The sequence below is a fragment of the Mustelus asterias genome, chromosome 10 (assembly GCF_964213995.1).
Source record: "Mustelus asterias chromosome 10, sMusAst1.hap1.1, whole genome shotgun sequence".
NCBI lineage: Eukaryota > Metazoa > Chordata > Chondrichthyes > Carcharhiniformes > Triakidae > Mustelus > Mustelus asterias.
Genome location: NC_135810.1, coordinates 15,375,253 through 15,395,717, shown reverse-complemented (window position 1 = coordinate 15,395,717; position 20,465 = coordinate 15,375,253). Strand labels below are relative to the sequence as shown.

At 43.7% G+C, this 20,465-nt stretch overlaps 1 protein-coding gene across 1 annotated transcript in view; it reads left to right on the top strand.

The window, feature by feature from the left end:
• The window catches only part of LOC144499540 (endothelin receptor type B-like), a 51,663-nt gene extending 32,252 nt beyond the window's left edge, over positions 1–19,411 (top strand). The window contains exons 6-7 of the mRNA XM_078221633.1: positions 4,008–4,116; positions 17,596–19,411. Of these exons, the coding sequence (XP_078077759.1) occupies positions 4,008–4,116; positions 17,596–17,748 (262 nt within the window). The 3' untranslated portion in view covers positions 17,749–19,411. The remainder of the gene's footprint in view (positions 1–4,007; positions 4,117–17,595) is intronic.
• The last annotated feature ends 1,054 nt before the right edge of the window (positions 19,412–20,465 follow it).

Sequence of the window (20,465 nt, the reverse complement as noted above, 5' to 3'; positions counted from 1 at the left end):
AGGGAGCAGAACGTTAGATGAATGTAACAATCTGGCACCAGAAATGGACTCATTATCACTTGGCTTTGAGGGGTCCTGGGAATCAGCAAGCATTTCAGATGTAATTGTTATTCAATAATTATTACTGCAAAGTGCGGGAGGATGAATATACCGGTTGGGGACAGAAGTAATGCCACTGGATGACCCCCATAACTGATTGCTTAGGCTTGCTCATGTCTAATAAGTAGGAGGAATGAGTACCAGAGGAAGATAATACTCTTGGAACCATATCCCAGAAAGAGTTGCTACTTTTAGGAGTGAAGGTGAAAGAGTACAAAGAAAATCACAGGCAGAAGAACGATTTCAAGATTGTAGAAATTACTATAATGAATAATAACAGATGCAATGGTTATTAATACAAATATATTATAATACTGTACTAAAGTTGCTACAGAAAATGAGCACCTGTAAGCATAGAAATATTGGCCAGAATTGCCCGATCTTGTACGCCCCTCCACCGCTACCAGTGAGAAAGGAGAAATTGACACTCAGCCAAATCTCCATTCACTGCTGGAGAATCCCAGCCACGGATAAGGTCAGAGAATTCCGGCTGTTGTTTAATTGCATGAATCTATCTCAAGATGAGTATTGGATAACTGGGTTTCCTCCGGGTGCTGCGGTTTCCTCCCACACTCTGAAAGACGTGCTGTTTAGGTGCATTGACCCGAACAGGTGCTGTAGTGTGGTGACTAGGGGAATTTCACAGAAACTTCATTGCAGTGTTAATGTAAGCCTTACTTGTAACTAATAAACATAAACATTTATAAACATAAACATAAACTTGTTGATTCTAATCATCATTGTTCAGTAACTGTGATTGTTACCTAATAGTAACTGCCTTCTACAAAACTTGTAGATTTAAAGTACCTATCACATTAGAATAGAAGCATCTATACATCTTAATGCCACAAGATTGTACTATACCCATACCTGATATGAATGCATACACATATGAAGTCTTTCCACCACACCGAGTTTATGGAAGGTTAAGATTAAGACTGTTTAGGGGCAAACTCCATCCAGTCCAATAATGGTCCCCGACATCAAGGGCCATGCAAAAGGCAAGAGAACCGTGGGTTCCAATGGCCATGACCTGAAATCCACCAGTTGGCCAGTACACTAGATGAAAGAAGGCATATCAGCTCCCAGCCAGCAGATGTGGGACTGTTTGAAGGTTAAATCATGTGCAATGGCCTGTACCCCAGAAGGTCAGCTGATATAGAAACCCCCACAGAAACATAGAAAATAGAAGCAGGAATAGGCCATTTGGCCCATCGAGCCTGTTCCGCCATTCATTTTGATCGTAGCTGATCATCGAATTCAATATCCTGATTCCACCTTCCTCCCCCATATCCCTTAATCCCCTTAACCCCCAGAGCTATATCAAGTTTCTTCTTGAAATATGATGTTTTGGTTCTTGGCAGCCAAGATATACTTCAAGTGGCCAGGTCACCTTCCTGTGAAGCGTTGAATAGGGAACCTTCCCTGACCCCTCGCTGAATGTCAGGATTGCAAACCTATGTTTTTTTTTCACTCAACACAATCACAGACCTTGTTAATTTGAACAAGAATAATGACTATTCCCTCTGTCTTGAGAGAACTCCATATATTGAAAGAGGAATATTGATCCGAATGAATGATTCACTCATTTCCATTCATTGCATACATTTGATATTTATATGTAGAAATTTAAACAGATATCAAAGGCTGTACAGATCTGATAGAATGCTGCAATGTCTGAAAGGCGATTTATTCCACAGTCTGCTCAGGTGTGTGTAAAAGATCCCTTGAAGAGGAGCAGAGATTTGGCCAATACTCCAATTGACTCCAATTGCAAGCAACATCACTGAAGCAGATTAAACGGCTATCCATTTGTTATTTAAGGGTCTTTGCTGTGGGCAAATTGGCCTTCACATTGTGAAGGGACTGCATATGAAAAGTCATTGATTGGTTGTAAAACATCTTGGAATGTCCTGAGAAGATCATGAGATGCTCAACAAATTTAAGTTCATTCTTTATTCCAGACACACATCCAAGTTACAACTGAGGCATTCAGATAATGTATACATGGTTAATTAGCACCCAAAACATGTTTTTATTATTTTTTCATGGTATGTAAGTGTAGCTGATGTTAGGATACTAGATCAGAAAACTCAAGGTATATTCTGAAACCAGACTAGGCCCCAACAATTTTTCTATTTTGGCATTGATTTGAGGATAGGATGTTTCACTCCAGGTGTGATTCTACTGACAAACTAGGGAGCTTTTATCAAATCTCTTTTACTATAACAAATGAATTAGCTTAACTTTTAACAATTGAACAATATTTAACCATGACAAGATACAATTCTTAACTGTTAAGCTATCACTAGTAGTTCCAATCAAACAATATTTCTCTTATAGACTTAAACCCCCTCTTTAACATTAGTTAGCAGAACACAGGCATACTTGTTTGTGACTTAGGTTAACAGTCTTAGAGCTTTCAGAAAGCCTCTGGGGAGAGAGAGAGAGAGAGAGAGAGAGACAGAGAGACACTTCTTTCTTCCACCAGCTTCAGGCAGCAACTGCTCTTGGTTTAAAATGAAAATGAAACTTTTTTACTGCATGCTTAGCTCCTCCCACTAACCACATGACTCTGTCCCTGGCAATCAACCAAATCAAAAACTCAAATGGCTCTGCATACCTAATCTGAAATACCCGGAGAAGCTAAATGGACTCTATTTTGTAGAGTCCATTAACTCTACAAAACAGCGGCACGGTAGCACAGTGGTTGGGCGGCACGGTAGCACAGTGGTTGGGCGGCACGGTAGCACAGTGGTTAGCACTGCTGCTTCACAGCTCCAGGGTCCCGGGTTCAATTCCCGGCTCGGGTCACTGCCTGTGTGGAGTTTGCACATTCTCCTTGTGTCTGCGTGGGTTTCCTCCGGGTGCTCCGGTTTCCTCCCACAGTCCAAAGATGTGCGGGTTAGGTTGATTGGCCAGGTTAAAAATTGCCCCTTAGTGTCCTGGGATGCGTAGGTTAGAGGGATTAGCGGGTAAATATGTGGGGATAGGGCCTGGGTGGGATTGTGGTCGGTGCAGACTCGATGGGCCGAATGGCCTCCTTCTGCACTGTAGGGTTTCTATGATTTCTATGATTTCTATGAACACATTCCTAGCTAAAATCAGTTACTATCCTACATTCTTAGCATTTGCCGTATGTTTTTCCAGACAAATCAACTCCTGTAACAAAACACTGCCTCTTAAAGGAGCCCCATCTTACACAGAAAATATATCAAAATAGCACAGTATCATCACACTGGTAAGGGCAGAATTTGTTGCCCATTCCTAACTGCCCATGAAAAGATAATGGTGAGCTGCCTTCTTGAAATGTTGCATTTCAGCTGATGTCAGTACAACCACAGAGCCGTTAGGAAGGGAACTCCAGGATTTTGACCTCGTGGTAGTGAAGGAACAGCGACAGGGTCCCACGTCAGGTTGTGGTTAGGAGGGGAACTTGCAGCCGGTGGTGCTCTCTGGTGACTGCTGCCCTCGCCCTTCTTGCTGGTAGAGATCACGGCTGGAATTTTACTGCCTTGCCCGCCCCAGAATAGGCTCGCAGGACAACATTCTCCGTGGGCCTCGGGCGGGGTCTGACGAGCCTCGGACGGGCGAGGCGGTAATATTCTGACACTTGGGTTTGAAAAGTGCTGTCAAAGGATTCTCGACGTGTTGCTGCAATACATCTTGTGGATGGTGCACACTGTGCGTCAATGGTGGTGGAAGTGAATTTTTAACTGGTGGTTATCAGACTGCTTTGTCCTGGATGGTGTCGACCTTCTTGAGTGTTGTTGGAGCTGCACTCGTGCAGACAAAATGAAGCGTAAGGAGAGATTAGCACCTGTAATTTTTAACATGTACTTGCATGCATAATGAAATATTTCAATTCTCTAAATGACCATTTCTATCGTTTCCATTTTGTCATCCAGTTTTCTCTTGGTGATGAACTACATTGGCATCAATACGGCTTCCCTCAATTCCTGCATCAATCCGATCGCACTCTACTTTGTCAGCAAGAGATTCAAGAACTGCTTTCAGGTAGCAGCATAATTGTTTTGAAGACCTTCAACCTAAATCGCTTATTGTTTAATTCACAGATGCTGCTGAACTTGAAGCTTAATGACTAAAGTTTAAATTTAATGGCAGAGCTTAAAATATTAACCCATTTAAGATTCAACTGACAGTTACTTAATTAAAGTCATTTTCATCAGCTTGTTATTCAGTATCCTTAAATTTTGAAATTAAAAAATCAAAAAAATAAATTAGAAGTCATTTAAGGGCGTTTGGACTTTTTATAGTAGTTGCCACAAATTCACAGAGGGCCAACATGGAATCGATGGGCAGAATGGTCTCTTTTGTGCAGTATGTTTCTATGTAAGTCCATCAAAGGGTCAACGTCAATCTTCAGATCTTTTTGTAGCGCTGTTGCAAATCCAATCTGAAAGACCAAATGCAAATAGCATTCAATTCCCTGAGCTAAGCCCATTTTCATAACACATTCACAATATCAAACGTAGATTCCTGTAGGTCTCAGGCTGACAGGAACGGTGAGAGAAGGGAGATTGTATAAGCGATATGTAAAGTGACAGAGCAATAACGGGGCAGTGTCACAAGATGGGAAGGGGATATCATTTCTGGAAGTTTGCTGAGAGCCACTTAAAGCATTGCAAACCAACACCATGCAGGTGATAAAGATGCGGCCTCAAAAGTGAAGGAGAAAGGAACCTACGTCAGCAGACAAGCAAAAAGAAAAGCCTCCATTTGATGTCTCCTGAAAGCAAGCTGGTGGTAAACCAAATGCATATGAGGAGGTTGGCCAACTGTGCCAATTCACAATGCAACACTCACAGGCAGTAGCCAAGTTTTAGGCAAATTCCAGCATTAGGGCAGCACGGTGGCACAGTGGTTAGCACTGCTGCCTCACAATGCCAGGAACCAAGGTTCGATTCCTGGCTTGGGTCACTGTCTGTGTGGTGTCTGCACATTCTCCCCGGGTTTCCTCCGGGTGCTCCAGTTTCCTCCCACAATCTGAAAGACGTGCTGGTTGGATGCTAAATTCTCCCTCAATGTACCCAAACAGGTGCCAGAGTGTGACGACTGGGGGATTTTCACAGCCACTTCATTGCAATGCTAATGTAAGCCTACTTGTGACAATAATAAATAAACTTTAAACTTATTAGGCGTGATTCTCCGATCTTGTATGTCCCACCGCTGCTGCCAGCGAGAATGGAGAATTTGGCGCTCATCCAAAGCTCCATTCACAGTAACGGGACTGGAGAATCCCAGCCGCAAGTGGGGTCGGAGGTTTCCAGTGGGTATGTTTTATTGTGATGCTGCAGGAAAGGTGATTAAAAGACAGTTTTGCTCTCTTTGGCTACAGTCAATGAGGTGCTGCTCGCCATTTATATCTGTCCTGGCATATCTTGCTGCCAACGTATTACAGCGTCTCATGACCCTAGGCAAGGACACACACAAGATGTTCACCCATGACACTTGCTGTCAGCACACCTGTGGTAGCGATGCAGTTGACCACCCACACATCCAGCGATGATAAGGGTCAGATGTAGTGGTTCCAAAGAATCATTCAACATGATATTTGGCATTAGTCATTTGAAGATTGCAATGAAGTCACCAAAGTTGAGTTGGCACAGCTTCCCCTAGGAAGAGGATCCTCCAACAACAACCTGCATTTATCTAGGGCCTTTAATGACATCAAACAAAAGTTGGCACTGAGCAACATAAGGAGATATTGGGACAGGTGACCAATGTCCTCTCTAAGCAGCCCAGGGTAAGCACAAGCCCACCCTTTAAATTACCATGTGTCGTCACACTTAAAGGCCCCACGGCCTTGAATTAATAGAATTTTTAAAATATTAGAATCATTGCTGCAGGTGACTCTGAGTTTGATCAAAGAACTGGGTTTTAAGGAGGAGTCAGAGGTAGCGAGGTTTTGGAAAGGAATTCCAGAGTTTAGGATTGAAGCAGTTTAAGACTCGCCACCAAGTAATGGGACATTGGAAATCAGCGAGGCCAGAATTCAGTGGAGATCCTGGAATATTGTAGAGATGGAAGAAGTTTCAGATATATGCAGGGATTGAATGCAAAGTTGAAATATTTAAAATTGAGGAATAACTAATTCGCCAAAATTATTGATGCCAAAGCATGGGAACCAGAGAGGTTTCCTAAGGTACGAAGCCTCCAGTATGCAAAACGGAGCAGCACCTTTCCCTTCCCCTTTGATTATCCTAATAAAGCTGAACTTGATTTGGATGGAACCTTCCCAAGGATCTGAATACCTGGCTGGAAATTGCAAGGGGATTAAATTAAGTAATAACCCAGCATTCCTGATTGCTGCTTGACCTGACCATCTAGTACAGGCTTGTCCAACCTCTCGCCCACAGGCCACATCCGGCTTATGAAACCCCCCAGAGTGGCCCCCGGAGCTGGTTTTCAAAATGGCGGTAAGTACAGTGGGGGATTCTGAAAGGAAATGCTCCTCCAATCACAAGCTGTTCCTCTCCTGTCACAAGTGAGCCTATTAGCCGCAAATGTGGAAGGGAAACAGTCTGTGATTGGAGGAAAAACAACACTGGTGACAGCGAGTGGGCTCCAGAAGCTGAGGTATTGGAGAGACAGTGAGAGAGACAGAGAGGGATTGCCGGGCTTGGAAGGAGAGACTCACTCCTTGCTGGCCAGTGCTGGGCCTGGCTGGCTGCAGGAAGCAGAGATTCACTCCAGACTCGGCCAGTGGGGGAAAGAGAGACTCATTCTGGGTCAGGTGGGGAAAGGAGAGTATGTGTGTAGGATTGAGTGAGTGAGGATGTGTGAGAGCGCGTGAGTGGGTGTGAGTGAGTGAGTGAGTGAGTGAGTGGGTGTGAGAGTGAGTGAGGAAGGGTGTGAGAGTATATGTGTAGGAGTGCGTAAGGATGGGTGTGTGAGTGAGTGAGTGGGTGTGAAAATGAGTGAGGATGGGTGTGAGAGTGAGTGAGCGAGCGGGGATGAGGGATGAGTATGTGTGCACGGGGTAAGGAGTGTGTGTGCATGTGTGGTGTGAGTGTAAGTGTGCGTTTGTTGGGTGAGGAGGCTGAATGTGTGTGTGGGGTTGAGTGAGCATGTGTGCGTGGGGTGAAGAGGGTGGCTTGTGTTGTAGGGGATGGTGAGGATGATTGTGTGTGTGTGTCTTGGTGTGTTTGTGTGTCTGTGTGAGTGTCTGTGTGTGTCTGTGTGAGGAGTGCATGTGTTTTTAAGAGAGGGGTGGGCGTGTGTGAGTGAGAGAGAGAGGGATAGGGAGAGGGAGGGGAGAGTGTGTGTCTGGTGCACTCCCGGGACAGAATTTTCCCATCCTGCTTGCCAGGGGAATCATAGCAGGTGGGACACAGAGCATGTAAAGGTCCGCTGACCTCGGATGGGATTTTGGGATTTTCCGTCCTTGGGCCGAACACAGCCAGAAAATCCCACCCCCAGTCTCAGCGTTCTCATTCACCCTCACCCCACACACCAACAGGCACTCTGACCCACTCCACAGTGAGTGAGGGTGAGCAAGTGAACACCCTGAGAGCGAGTGAGCTTGGTATGCACACTCTTACCCCTTTCACAATCTAATGGCTGTCTTTATTACTTATTTGTAAAAATTATCATTTTATTATTGTGACTTATTTTTGCTCAGCAACTTGTTTTCCTCGGTCGGCATTTTGAAATGTGTCCCCCCTGAACCACCTTGCCCTGCTCCCCCACCCCGCTCCCCCCATCCCTCCCACACCCTGCTCCCCGCATCCCTCCCTCCACATCCTCCCCGTTCCCACACAAAGAGGTTGGACTAGCCTGATCTAGTACAATCTGTCTACAGTTTCAAATAAGAAATTAAAGTTTCTCCAGTGTGTTCTGTTCGGCAGTAAGGTTGTTGAGGATGTTAATTTGAACTGATTGCTTCTGGTTGTAAAGGGTCCATTTATATGTGGCTGGGAACACAATGTGAAATTTTCCTTCCCTTGAGTTTGGTGCCTGCAAACAATGATCACAATTGTATTGCTTATTCATGGCTATGGTATTAAGTCTGGATGTTACTGTCATTTCTAAAGTTAAGCTAAAAGAACGGTATTTATTCTTTTTAAAAATGGCAGCCACGTGCTTTTGTGTCTCTTCAACAATGAGTTACAATGTCAGATGTCTGTAAAACCTAAATGTTAGTAACTTAGCTCTTGTGGCAGAGGGTATTTCTATACTGTGGGGATTGATGACGAAAGAAAGGGTTGGGTTCTCTGTCCAGATACAACACTGTACTGTGCACTCTTCAGCTAGTTCACAAGTATTTCTTGTTCTGTCTCTGTGGAATTGAACAAATTAAGACTCAGAACACAAGAACATTAGAAACAGAAGCAGGAGAAGGCCACATGGTCTGTCGAGCCTGGTCCACCATTACGATCATGGCTGATCTTGGCTTTCAACTCTACTTTCCTGCCCATTCCCCATATCCCCTAATTTCCTGAGAGACCAAAAAATCTGTCTATCCCATCCTTAAATGTACTCAATGATGGAGCATTTACAACCCTCGGGTTAGAGAATTCCAAAGATTCACCACCCTTTGAGTGAAGTAATTTCTCTTCTAAATATTGGGTCCTTATCCGGAGACTGTGGCTGGAATTCTCCGACGTCTCCCGCAGCTGGGATTGTCCGGTCATGCTGCAACATGTGGAGGTTTGGCTGAGCGCCAAATTCTCCGTTCTCGCTGGCAGCGAGTATGATGTCGGAGAATTCTGGCTATTGCCATGTTTCACATCCCCTGATCTCTCAGCGTCCATTCTATCAAGCCCCTTTAGGATTTTGTAGGTTTCAAAGAGCTAGCCTCGCATTCTTCTAATCTCCAGAGATTATAAACCCAGGTTATTCACCCTCTCATCATAAGACAACCTCTTTATCCAGGGACTCCAGCCTTTGTCTTACCAATGATGGATCATGTTCTCTGTTACTGGAGTGTCAGCTAAGCATTTCTTATTGTTTTACCATTAAAAGTTTTATTGTAAGTTAATGACACTTATGTTATAACTCATTGTGAATGTTTATTTTAAAATCCCAAGTTTGGGAATTGTAATCTAAATCACATGGTCTAACAGTGATTGTTCTTCAGTTACTGATCAGAGGGATTAGAGGAGTTATTTCCCAGAACAAAGCTGTTCTGTCTGAATTTGCTTCACTAGATATTGTTGTGATATGGGTTCTCCAGATGTCTCAATGATGAGATTGTGAGACTTGTATGTTTAGATACGAACTATTTAATGTTAGTCTTTAACTATTTACAGACCATGCATGGTACTGTTCCATGAAGGTTGGCTAATTCCAGATTGTTCTCTCAGTCTATTACCATGTGACTCTATATACCATTCAGTGAGTGGTGCTATTCTCCAGTCCCCTGCCAACCCTTGCTCTATCGAGCACCTTTTCATTACAATGGCAATCAGGCACATAATGCAACAGATATTCGGGTGCCCCGGTTTCCTCCCACAGTCCAAAGATGTGCAGATTAGGTGGACTGGTTATGCTAAATTGCCCCTTAGTGTCCCAAGATGTGTAGGTTAGGGGGGTTATGGGGTAAATGCGTGGGGTTATGGTGAGTGAGTGCAAACTCAATGGGAAAAATGGCCTCCTTCTGCACTACAGGGATTCTAGGATACGTTTATAAGGTCACACTTTAAGCTTGCAGTGAGTGAGTGCTTTTGTACACACAACTCCTCAGTGCTCAACATCAATAAAGTATCTGGCGCAGCCTGAAAATGAACAGTAATGTTATAAGGTAACACTTTAAAATTTGCAGGAAAACATAATCCAAATCTTTATTAATGCACTAGATGGTGCAACAGCAGTTTTTCAAGTTTAAAGTGAAAACTAGAAGTGGGCAGCAAAGGAGTCTGGGAAGGGTTTTTATTTTAACTTTAAAAGTCAGTTACCTGGGAGGTTCCCCCTCATTGATCCACTGGAGCAAGCTGAGAGGGGTGATTGAAGGCAGCAGTGCTGGTGAGAGATTAATTGGATTAATTGAATTGTTTATTTATTTAATTAGTCAGCTAGTGTGTGTATTTTTTTGGCCTTTACTTTAACAGCAGTTTTTCAAGTTTAAAGTGAAAACTAGCAGTGGGCAGCAAAGGAGTCTGGGAAGGGTTTTTATTTTAACTTTAAAAGTCAGTTACCTGGGAGGTTCCCCCTCATTGATCCACTGGAGCAAGCTGAGAGGGGTGATTGAAGGCAGCAGTGCTGGTGAGAGATTAATTGAATTGTTTATTTATTTAATTAGTCAGCTAGTGTGTGTATTTTTTTGGCCTTTACTTTAACAGCAGTTTTTCAAGTTTAAAGTGAAAACTAGAAGTGGGCAGCAAAGGAGTCTGGGAAGGGTTTTTTTAAGCGCGTGAAGTATAAAAGGTAGGCTGCAGTATACAGCGGGCAGCGTCGGGAGCGGGCAGTGTAGTGTGTGGGAAGCAGAGTGTGAGCTATAAGAATTTGGCTCACAGGGCTTAGGCTGAAAGGGCGAGCAGGGGTGAGTTGAATTCATTTTTGCACTTTCTACCTGGTACTGGCAAGGTATCTAGAGGGGATGGGTGTGCAGGCAGTGCAATGTTCCTCTTGCACTATGTTTGAGGTGAGGGACGACGACAGTGTCCCTACTGATTACACCTGTGGGAAGTGCACCCATCTGCAGCTCCTCCAAAACCGTGTTAGGGAACTGGAGCTGGAGTTGGATGAACTTAGGATCATCAGGGACGCAGAGATGGCCATAGACACAAGCTTTAGGAATACAGTTACTCCGAGGATTGAAAACAGATGGGTGACGGTGAGAGGGGCTGGGAGGAAGCAGTCCGTGCAGGGATCCCCGGTGGTCGTTCCCCTTAGCAACAAGTATTCCGCTTTGGATACGGTTGAGGGGGATGACATACCAGTGGGGAGCCGCAGTGAGAGGATCTCCAGCACTGTGTCCGTCTCTGTGGCTCGGGAGGGAAAGGGGGAGAGCGGGAGGGCGATAGTTATTGGGGACTCGTTAGTTAGAGGGATAGATAGGAGGTTCTGTGGCAGCAAAAGAGACTCACGGATGGTATGTTGCCTACCGGATGCCAAGGTCCGTGATGTCTCAGACCGTGTTTTCCAGATTCTGAAGGGGGAGGGGAAACAGTCACAAGTCGTGGTGCACATTGGTACCAATGACATAGGTAAGAGAAGGGACGGGGATTTAAAGCAGGAATTTCTGGAGCTGGGCTGGAAGCTGAGAGCCAAGACGAAACATGTGGTCATCTCTGGTACGTTGCCGGTACCACGTGATAGCGAGTTGAGGAACAGGGAGAGAGTGCAGTTAAATATGTGGTTGCAGGGATGGTGTCGGAGGGAGGGCTTCAGATACGTGGATAATTGGAACACGTTCTGGGGAAGGTGGGACCTGTACAAACAGGACGGGGTGCACCTGAACCAGAGGGGCACCAATATCCTCGGAGGGAAATTTGTTACGGCTCTTCAGGGGGGTTTAAACTAATTTGTCAGGGGAGTGGGAAAGGGAGTTGTAGTCCAGAAGTCAGTGAGGGTGGTGAGGTATTGGGGAAGGTATCAGGGTCAAGGGTGGGTACTGGTAGACAGGAAGGTGGGTTGAAGTGTGTCTACTTCAATGCAAGGAGCATCCGGAACAAGGTAGATGAACTTGGGGCGTGGATTGGTACTTGGGACTACGATGTTGTGGCCATTACGGAGACGTGGGTAGAACAAGGACAGGAATGGTTGTTGGACGTTCCGGGGTATAGATGTTTCACTAAGTGTAGGGAAGCTGGTAAAAGAGGTGGAGGAGTGGCATTGTTAATCAAGGATAGTTTAACGGCTGCGGAAAGGCACTTCGTGGGGGATCTGCACACTGAGGTAATATGGGCTGAAGTTAGAAATAGGAAAGGAGCGGTCACGTTGCTAGGAGTTTACTATAGGCCCCCAAATAGTAATAGAGATGTGGAGGAAGAAATTGCTAAGCAGATTATGGATATGTGTGGGGGTCACAGGGTAGTTGTCATGGGGGACTTTAACTTTCCAAATATTGATTGGAACCTTTGTAGGTCAAATAGTTTGGATGGGGCAGTTTTTGTGCACTGTGTGCGGGAGGGTTTCCTGACACAATATGTGGATGGGCCAACTAGAGGTGAGGCCACATTGGATTTGGTACTGGGAAATGAACCGGGCCAAGTGTTAGATTTGGTTGTGGGAGAGCAATTTGGAGATAGTGACCACAATTCGGTGTCTTTTGTTATTGCAATGGAGAGGGATAGGGCCGTACGGCAGGGCAAGGTTTACAATTGGGGGAGGGGTAATTATGATGCGATTAGGCAAGAATTAGGGGGCATAAGTTGGGAACAGAAACTGTCAGAGAAAGGAACTAATGAAAAGTGGAACTTTTTCAAGGAACAAATACTGGATGTCCTTGATAGGTATGTTCCTGTCAGGCAGGGAGGAAATGGCCGAGTGAGGGAACCATGGTTCACAAAAGAGGTGGAATGTCTTGTGAAAAGGAAGAGGGAAGCTTATGTAGGGATGAGGAAACAAGGTTCAGATGGCTCGATTGAGGGTTACAAGTTAGCAAGGAATGAGCTGAAAAAGGGGCTTCGGAGAGCTAGGAGGGGACATGAGAAGTCCTTGGCGGGTCGGATCAAGGAAAACCCCAAGGCTTTTTACTCTTATGTGAGGAATAAAAGAATGACCAGGGTGAGGTTAGGGCCAGTCAAGGACAGTAGTGGGAACTTGTGTATGGAGTCAGTAGAGATAGGCGAAGTGATGAATGAATACTTTTCTTCAGTGTTCACCAAGGAGAGGGGCCATGTTTTTGAGGAAGAGAAGGTGTTACAGGCTAATAGGCTGGAGGAAATAGATGTTCGGAGGGAGGATGTCTTGGCAGTTTTGAATAAACTGAAGGTCGATAAGTCCCCTGGGCCTGATGAAATGTATCCTAGGATTCTGTGGGAGGCAAGGGATGAGATTGCAGAGCCTTTGGCGTTGATCTTTTGGTCCTCGCTGTCCACGGGGATGGTGCCAGAGGACTGGAGAATGGCGAATGTTGTTCCTCTGTTTAAGAAAGGGAATAGAAATGACCCTGGTAATTATAGACCGGTTAGTCTTACTTCGGTGGTTGGTAAATTGATGGAAAGGGTCCTTAGGGATGGGATTTACGACCATTTAGAAAGATGCGGATTAATCCGAGATAGTCAGCACGGATTCGTGAAGGGCAAGTCGTGCCTCACAAATTTGATAGAATTTTTTGAGGAGGTAACTAAGTGTGTTGATGAAGGTAGGGCAGTTGATGTCATATACATGGATTTTAGTAAGGCGTTTGATAAGGTCCCCCATGGTCGGCTTATGATGAAAGTGAGGAGGTGTGGGATAGAGGGAAAGTTGGCCGATTGGATAGGTAACTGGCTGTCTGACCGAAGACAGAGGGTGGTGGTGGATGGAAAATTTTCGGATTGGAGGCAGGTTGCTAGTGGTGTGCCGCAGGGATCAGTGCTTGGTCCTCTGCTCTTTGTGATTTTTATTAATGACTTAGAGGAGGGGGCTGAAGGGTGGATCAGTAAATTTGCTGATGACACCAAGATTGGTGGAGTAGTGGATGAGGTGGAGGGCTGTTGTAGGCTGCAAAGAGACATATATAGGATGCAAAGCTGGGCTGAAAAATGGCAAATGGAGTTTAACCCTGATAAATGTGAGGTGATTCATTTTGGTAGGACAAATTTAAATGTGGATTACAGGGTCAAAGGTAGGGTTCTGAAGACTGTGGAGGAACAGAGAGATCTTGGGGTCCATATCCACAGATCTCTAAAGGTTGCCAGTCAAGTGGATAGAGCTGTGAAGAAGGCCTATAGTGTGTTAGCTTTTATTAACAGGGGGTTGGAGTTTAAGAGCCGTGGGGTTATGCTGCAACTGTACAGGACCTTGGTGAGACCACATTTGGAATATTGTGTGCAGTTCTGGTCACCTCACTATAAGAAGGATGTGGAAGCGCTGGAAAGAGTGCAGAGGAGATTTACCAGGATGCTGCCTGGTTTGGAGGGTAGGTCATATGAGGAAAGGTTGAGGGAGCTAGGGCTGTTCTCTCTGGAGCGGAGGAGGCTGAGGGGAGACTTAATAGAGGTGTATAAAATGATGAAGGGGATAGATAGAGTGAACGTTCAAAAACTATTTCCTCGGGTGGATGGAGCTATCACAAGGGGGCATAACTATAGGGTTCGTGGTGGGAGATACAGGACGGATATCAGAGGTAGGTTCTTTACGCAGAGAGTGGTTGGGGTGTGGAATGGACTGCCTGCAGTGATAGTGGAGTCAGACACTTTAGAAACATTTAAGCGGTTATTGGATAGGCACATGGAGCACACCAGGATGATAGGGAGTGGGATAGCTTGATCTTGGTTTCAGATAAAGCTCGGCACAACATCGTGGGCCGAAGGGCCTGTTCTGTGCTGTACTGTTCTATGTTAACACTGAAATTTGGAGACCAGAAAAGTCCCAGCTCAGAATCACAGCTCACAGTGGGCTAGCTGACCTCATCCAAGCAGAGACATATTATCCAATAATGGCTCCTGGGAGACCCAGGATGGGGCCTAACTTGGTCACAAGATCAGTGTCCCTAAAATAGATTAATAGACTGTAAATGTTTGTGGAGGACACTATTAGCCCTTCAAGACATACAGAAACTTGACAGTATCTTATTTTCCTTCCTATGTGAAGCAATCTCTTACTTCCAGACAACCATCTCATGGATTTTTGTGTAGATATCGACAGTAGAGTCCATTTTCTTATAGCAGCTGTTCCATCCTGATATTTCTGCTTATATTATATCTACAAAAGATTTGAAATAACTTAAATTGCTTTAAATGTCAAACCTGAGCATTCAAAGTTCACTGCACTTGAAACAATTCTCGGTTTAAACATGCTTAACTCTGCATATAAATTGCTTGTTCCAGAGTAGACTGCGCTCTCTGGAACAGGGATGATGAAGTATCTGGTGACCCTACTAATTTGCTGAATCTGCATGAATCATATTCCAATATTATGACTGAAACAGATTTGTAAATCATTTTTGCAAAATGAAGATAATTATAACAAATTGATAATAAAATGTATCTCTAAAAAACATGCAAATTGTGTCATAATTATAGTCCCTTAGCTGCAGCAGCCAATTATTTGATTAATGTTATTTATGTTTCGTATTAAGTATGGTATACAGTGAAAGTTCTGGAAACTTAAATAGATGTTTTTACATCCAATACAACTGTTACTTAATTAAATGTTTACCGGTTGTGACAACAGTGATAATCTCTGTCCGAGGGTTTGATTAGAATTACAACAATGAGATTTTACTTAAACATTGTGACCTAAACCAGGATCTTCCACCCCCACTCATCCCCCAACCCCCTCCACCCTCCGCTGGTGGAGGCAGCCCTGCCATTAGCTGACGGCGGGATCTGCCGGTGGAAAATCATAGCCCTGATGCTTATTCTTTGGGAATGAACTAGAAGTGCTCTTTGATGAGCTGATAAATAATGATCCTTGCAAAGCTATTGAAGGGGTTGGCATGGGAGTGGAAATAGAAGGATATGGACCGAGTAAGGGCAGAAGTTTATTTTTAGTTAGGGCATCATGATCAGCACAGGCTTGGAGGGCTGAAGAGCCTGTTCCTGGGCTGTACTTTTCTTTCTTCTTTGTTCTAGAAGGGTAAAACCTGCAGTTAATTCATGCTGGAAAAAGCTGTTGGTATGTGTGGGAGTTGGTTAAATTCCAACTGTGTTTCTGTAGTGCTTAGAGAGAGTTAGGGTGTGAAGAATAAATAAAAGGCATAAGCATGTGAGTGTTTCTTAGCAACTTGAGTCTTATAAGATAGAGACGCTTTTAAGTTTTACTTTAGCTAATTTGTGGACAGTTGGAGATAGGCAGTGAGAGAGAAGGCAGCTCTCGCAGCTCTGTTAGAAGCAGTTGGTTTAGAAGGCTAAAGAGGGAACATCTCTCTCTCAGCCTTGCTAGAAGAAAAGCCATACTATAGAGTAATTATTAAGAAAATAAATGCCGGAAATCTAAAATGCAGCTAGTTACAGAAACTAAAGAAATAAGGAGAACTTTTCAAGAAGTCTGGAGTTAACAGAACAGAGGAAACTGGGAACCAGAAGAGATTACTTTTCAGTAAAGTCACAGAGAGTTGAAAAGGCATTGGATCGGGATAGGCCAGAAAGATATTGGCAGCAATGCTAATATTTGTGAGAAATTTACGACAGTTTGGGTGACATTATTTGAAATAACTCTGGAAATTGGTGGCTGGACCTCAGAGTTTGTGTGAAAGCCTTTAAGACGAAGGAAACCTGAAGGGAGAGGTATAAAACCTGAAAGTGAAACCTTGATGGAAGCAGCGGAGGGAAAGCAAAATTTAAAAGGAGATTTGAAACTGTGACTTTTGAAATCGGAATTTAAAATCACTCGTGTGGAAGCTGGAGTTCAGTAAGACAAGGTGGCTCACAGTGTGAGAATCAACTGGGGCGATTTTGAGGTGAAATCCACACATATTCACTTGGGCTCAGAGTGGAGTATGTGTATTTGTCCACAGTCATCTTGTGTGCTTCAAAGGGACATTGTAGGTTAATGAGACCATTGTAGCTGAAGATGTACTTTGTAATCTGAGTTCATCTTAAAATCTGTGTCTAATTGTTCAGCTATGGAGAGAGTAAAAGATTGTTGTATCATAATCCAAATTTTTCATATTTAATAAATGTTTTTTCCTTGTTTGTAAAAATTAATCAGCGGTCCTGTGACTTTTTTCCTCCACGTTTTATGAAAAAAAAGTAAAAGTTCCCGTCTTGCCAGGGTTTCATTTTGGAATCTTCCCATCCAGTTATGACACCAACTGGACCATAACAAACACATAACCTAATGCACAAAGTTTCATACATAACAGATTAATTGGAGCTAGTGGGAGGCTTGGGTGGAAGGGAAAAGACACAGACCGGGATTTTACAACGTCGCTCGGTCAAGGCTTCTGTCCGAGGCCAATGGAGAATTCCGTTCTGCGAGTGCCGCCCACCCCGATTCTGGGGCAGGCATAGTGGTAAAACTTTGGCCACAGAGTCTAAGACAGGACCTTCCCAATAGGTTGCAGAGGGAAATAAGAGGGCGAATCACCCTGGCATGTTCTCATATATATGTAACAGAGTAGCATGAGAAAACATTGATGTTTCACAGCCTCCCTTCATATCTCCAGGTATGATCTGGGCAGCAAAACAAAAGAAAGGCAAGGAGAGGGAAAAACATAGAAAACCAAAAACCAAACATCTGTCTCATTGTCTTTTTTTTACATCTTATTAACATTATGACTTTATGTTATCGCTCCAATTGTGTCAAAGTTGTCTGTAAATAAAATTGTTCATAGGTTATGGATTTCTTGAAGAACCTTAGTCAACTGGCTGTTAACTAAGCTGTTGTAGGTTTTCTCACCAATGATGGGAATGATAAAATTTTCTTTGTATTACGCAGTCCTGCCTTTGCTGCTGGTTCCAGAGGAAGACTATGATGCACGTGTTGCCTTTGGATGAGAAGCAGTCCTGCATCAAGTGGAAGTCAAATGGCATCGATCATGGACTGGACCACAGCAATTCACGTTCCAGTAATAAATACAGTTCATCATAAAACAGAGGCAGTGTTCCACACATCCATCTCAAGGAGGAATGCTGGCACTGACTAAAACTGTACTGAACAAAATCGTATTGCTACCACAATGAAAAACAAAGGTCCAAATTGCAAACGTTGTCCTCTCCCAAAGAAAGGGCAGATGCTGCCGCGTATTCCAGATGCATGCATCACGCAAAGAAACACCATCTAGAAAAGCTCACACAGCCTTTAAGCGTTCACTGCAGCCTAGAAAGAGTAACAAAATGGGGAAGAAAGTGAGCACAGAACAACTGATTGTTAAGGCACTTGGATGGTCTGACTCTGCACTTTTTGGGCCTGCGGAATGTCCCCCGACACCTAAACTGATCTATCGCAAATTGTACCACTGATTACTGAACCTGAGCCACCAGATAAGATGACTTGGTTTCAATTAGCACATGCTGAGAAATGGGTTTCAGTAAGCTGAATAAGTCATTTTGTCTGGAAAGCAATTTTCTTAAACTTTCCGAGCAATATTTCATTCATCTAATATATTTTGGGCTGGGCCCATTGCCCCTGTTTTACTTTATTTACACCCTACTCATATAGCTGGCATACACGGTAAAGAGAATTTTATAACACCATCATGCGTGTTGCACCAACATCATAATCATGATACTAGCAGGCACATAGCAATTATTTGAATAAGTAATAACATTGAAATCACATTATTAACAATAAAAAACAATTGGGCTGTGCGTATTCACGTGTGATTCTGCACCCCAGTGAATACATATCAATCCTTGGCAACATTCTGCAATGAAGGCTTTGATGCACTGACCCTACTTAAGCAGTTATAAATTGGATTGCAATTCCTGGATGAATCTGCTTTCTGCTTGCCCATGCTTTCTCGACAAAGAACTACAAAGGGTGGGATGGAAATTCCCTCTATGTTACTATTTGGAGAGAAATTGTGAATACAACTATGACAAAGATGTTTATGATTTCATCGTGAATAACAAACAGGGGATTTGCCAATCCCCATCCCCTGCTGAATTGTGTTACCAGGTTATGTCAGTATTTACCATTGCAACATACCTTTCACCACCTTGGCTCGAACCAAAGGCGAGAAAGGCTTCATTTTCTGTGAGGAGACCGGTTTTTCAGCACATTACATCACAACGTTCCTGATTATTTCAAAAAAGGTGCATTTAACCATAACGTTTTGCAGTATTATTTTGTTAAGATATTAAATGTATATTTTTTAAAAAATCATTTCAAAATACACAATTATTTAACATTTAATTGACACGTAGTTTGATTCATAGTGTTATATCATCAATGAGGACAAAGTACTTTCTGAATTTCTTGTATATATATTGTTTATGACACCAACATTTTTCAATTAAGTTCGCTAAAATGCATATCTGAATATAAATTGTCCTGGCCACAGGTTGCATGTTCCAGGAACGGTTTCTGTTATTGCTATATGCCAGAAATGTATTGAAACAAATGATTGCTCCATGTCCGAGAATGTGACAATGTTTTCATTTGCAAAGTGGTGATTTATGCCTATTATTCTCTTCTATTTCTCATTATCATTTAGTAATTTTATTGTAAAGCATTGTGTTTTCCTCTCTAATGCCTTTAACACAATACAAATGTGAATGTTTCATACAGAATAAATTACAATTTATTAGTTAATTTTTGCCTTCAGTCTGATCCTTCTTTCTTCATGAAAAGAGTCAACCAATGACTCCATTTTCATTTTACCGCTGTAATCTTCCACAAAACAACTCTAAATTATTTTTTAAAATGTTAAACTGGTAACATGCTGAGTAAGAAACAATCATTGATAGTATAGGAATCAACAATGAGAAATCCTGCCAATGCACAGTGGGGCAGTGGGGAGGGGGGGGTGGGGGAGGAGGGGGGGAGGAGGGGGGGAGGAGGGGGGGAGGTGGGGAGGGGAGGGGGGGTGGGGGGAGGGGGGGGGAGTAGGGGGGGGAAGAGGGGGAGGCGTGGCGGTGGAATTTTCCCGTTCTGCCCGCCAGGGGAATAGTAGCAGGCCATGCAAAGGTGGGTGGGATTTTCCAGCTGCGTTCGCCCCAAAACTGGAATAGGTTCGTCAGCATATGTAAATAGATTGTATGAATCAGTTTGACCCAGCAACAGTGAAGGAACGGTGATATATTTCCAACTCAGGACAGTGAGTGGCTTGGAGGGGAACTTGCAGGTAATGGTAATCACCCATACATCTGGTGCTCTTCTCCTTTAAGGTGGTAGAATTCTTGGGTCTGGAAGGTGGTGGTGGAGAACCACCGTGAGTTCTGATAGTTTTTTTCAGTAACAATTCCTTTCTACAATTATCTCTAATCGTTGTTCCCAATTCTTTTCTAATAGATTAAAGTTTTAAAGTTTATTTATTAGTGTCACAAATCGGCTTACATTAGCACTGCAATGACGTTACTGTGAAAATCCCCTAGTTGCCACACTCCGGCGCCTGTTTGGGAGAATTTAGCATGGCCAATGCACGTAACCAGAGTGTCTTTCGGACTGTAGGAGGAAACCGGAGCACCTGCAGGAAACCCACGTACGTATGGGGAGAACGTACAGGCTCCATACAGACCCGAGCCAGAAATTGAACCCGGGTTCCCGACGCTGTGAGGCAGTAGTGCTAACCACTGCGCCACCATGCCGCCTATTAGGTTTTCAATTTCAATATCATTCGTAAAATCTGACTCTATCCTAGAGGC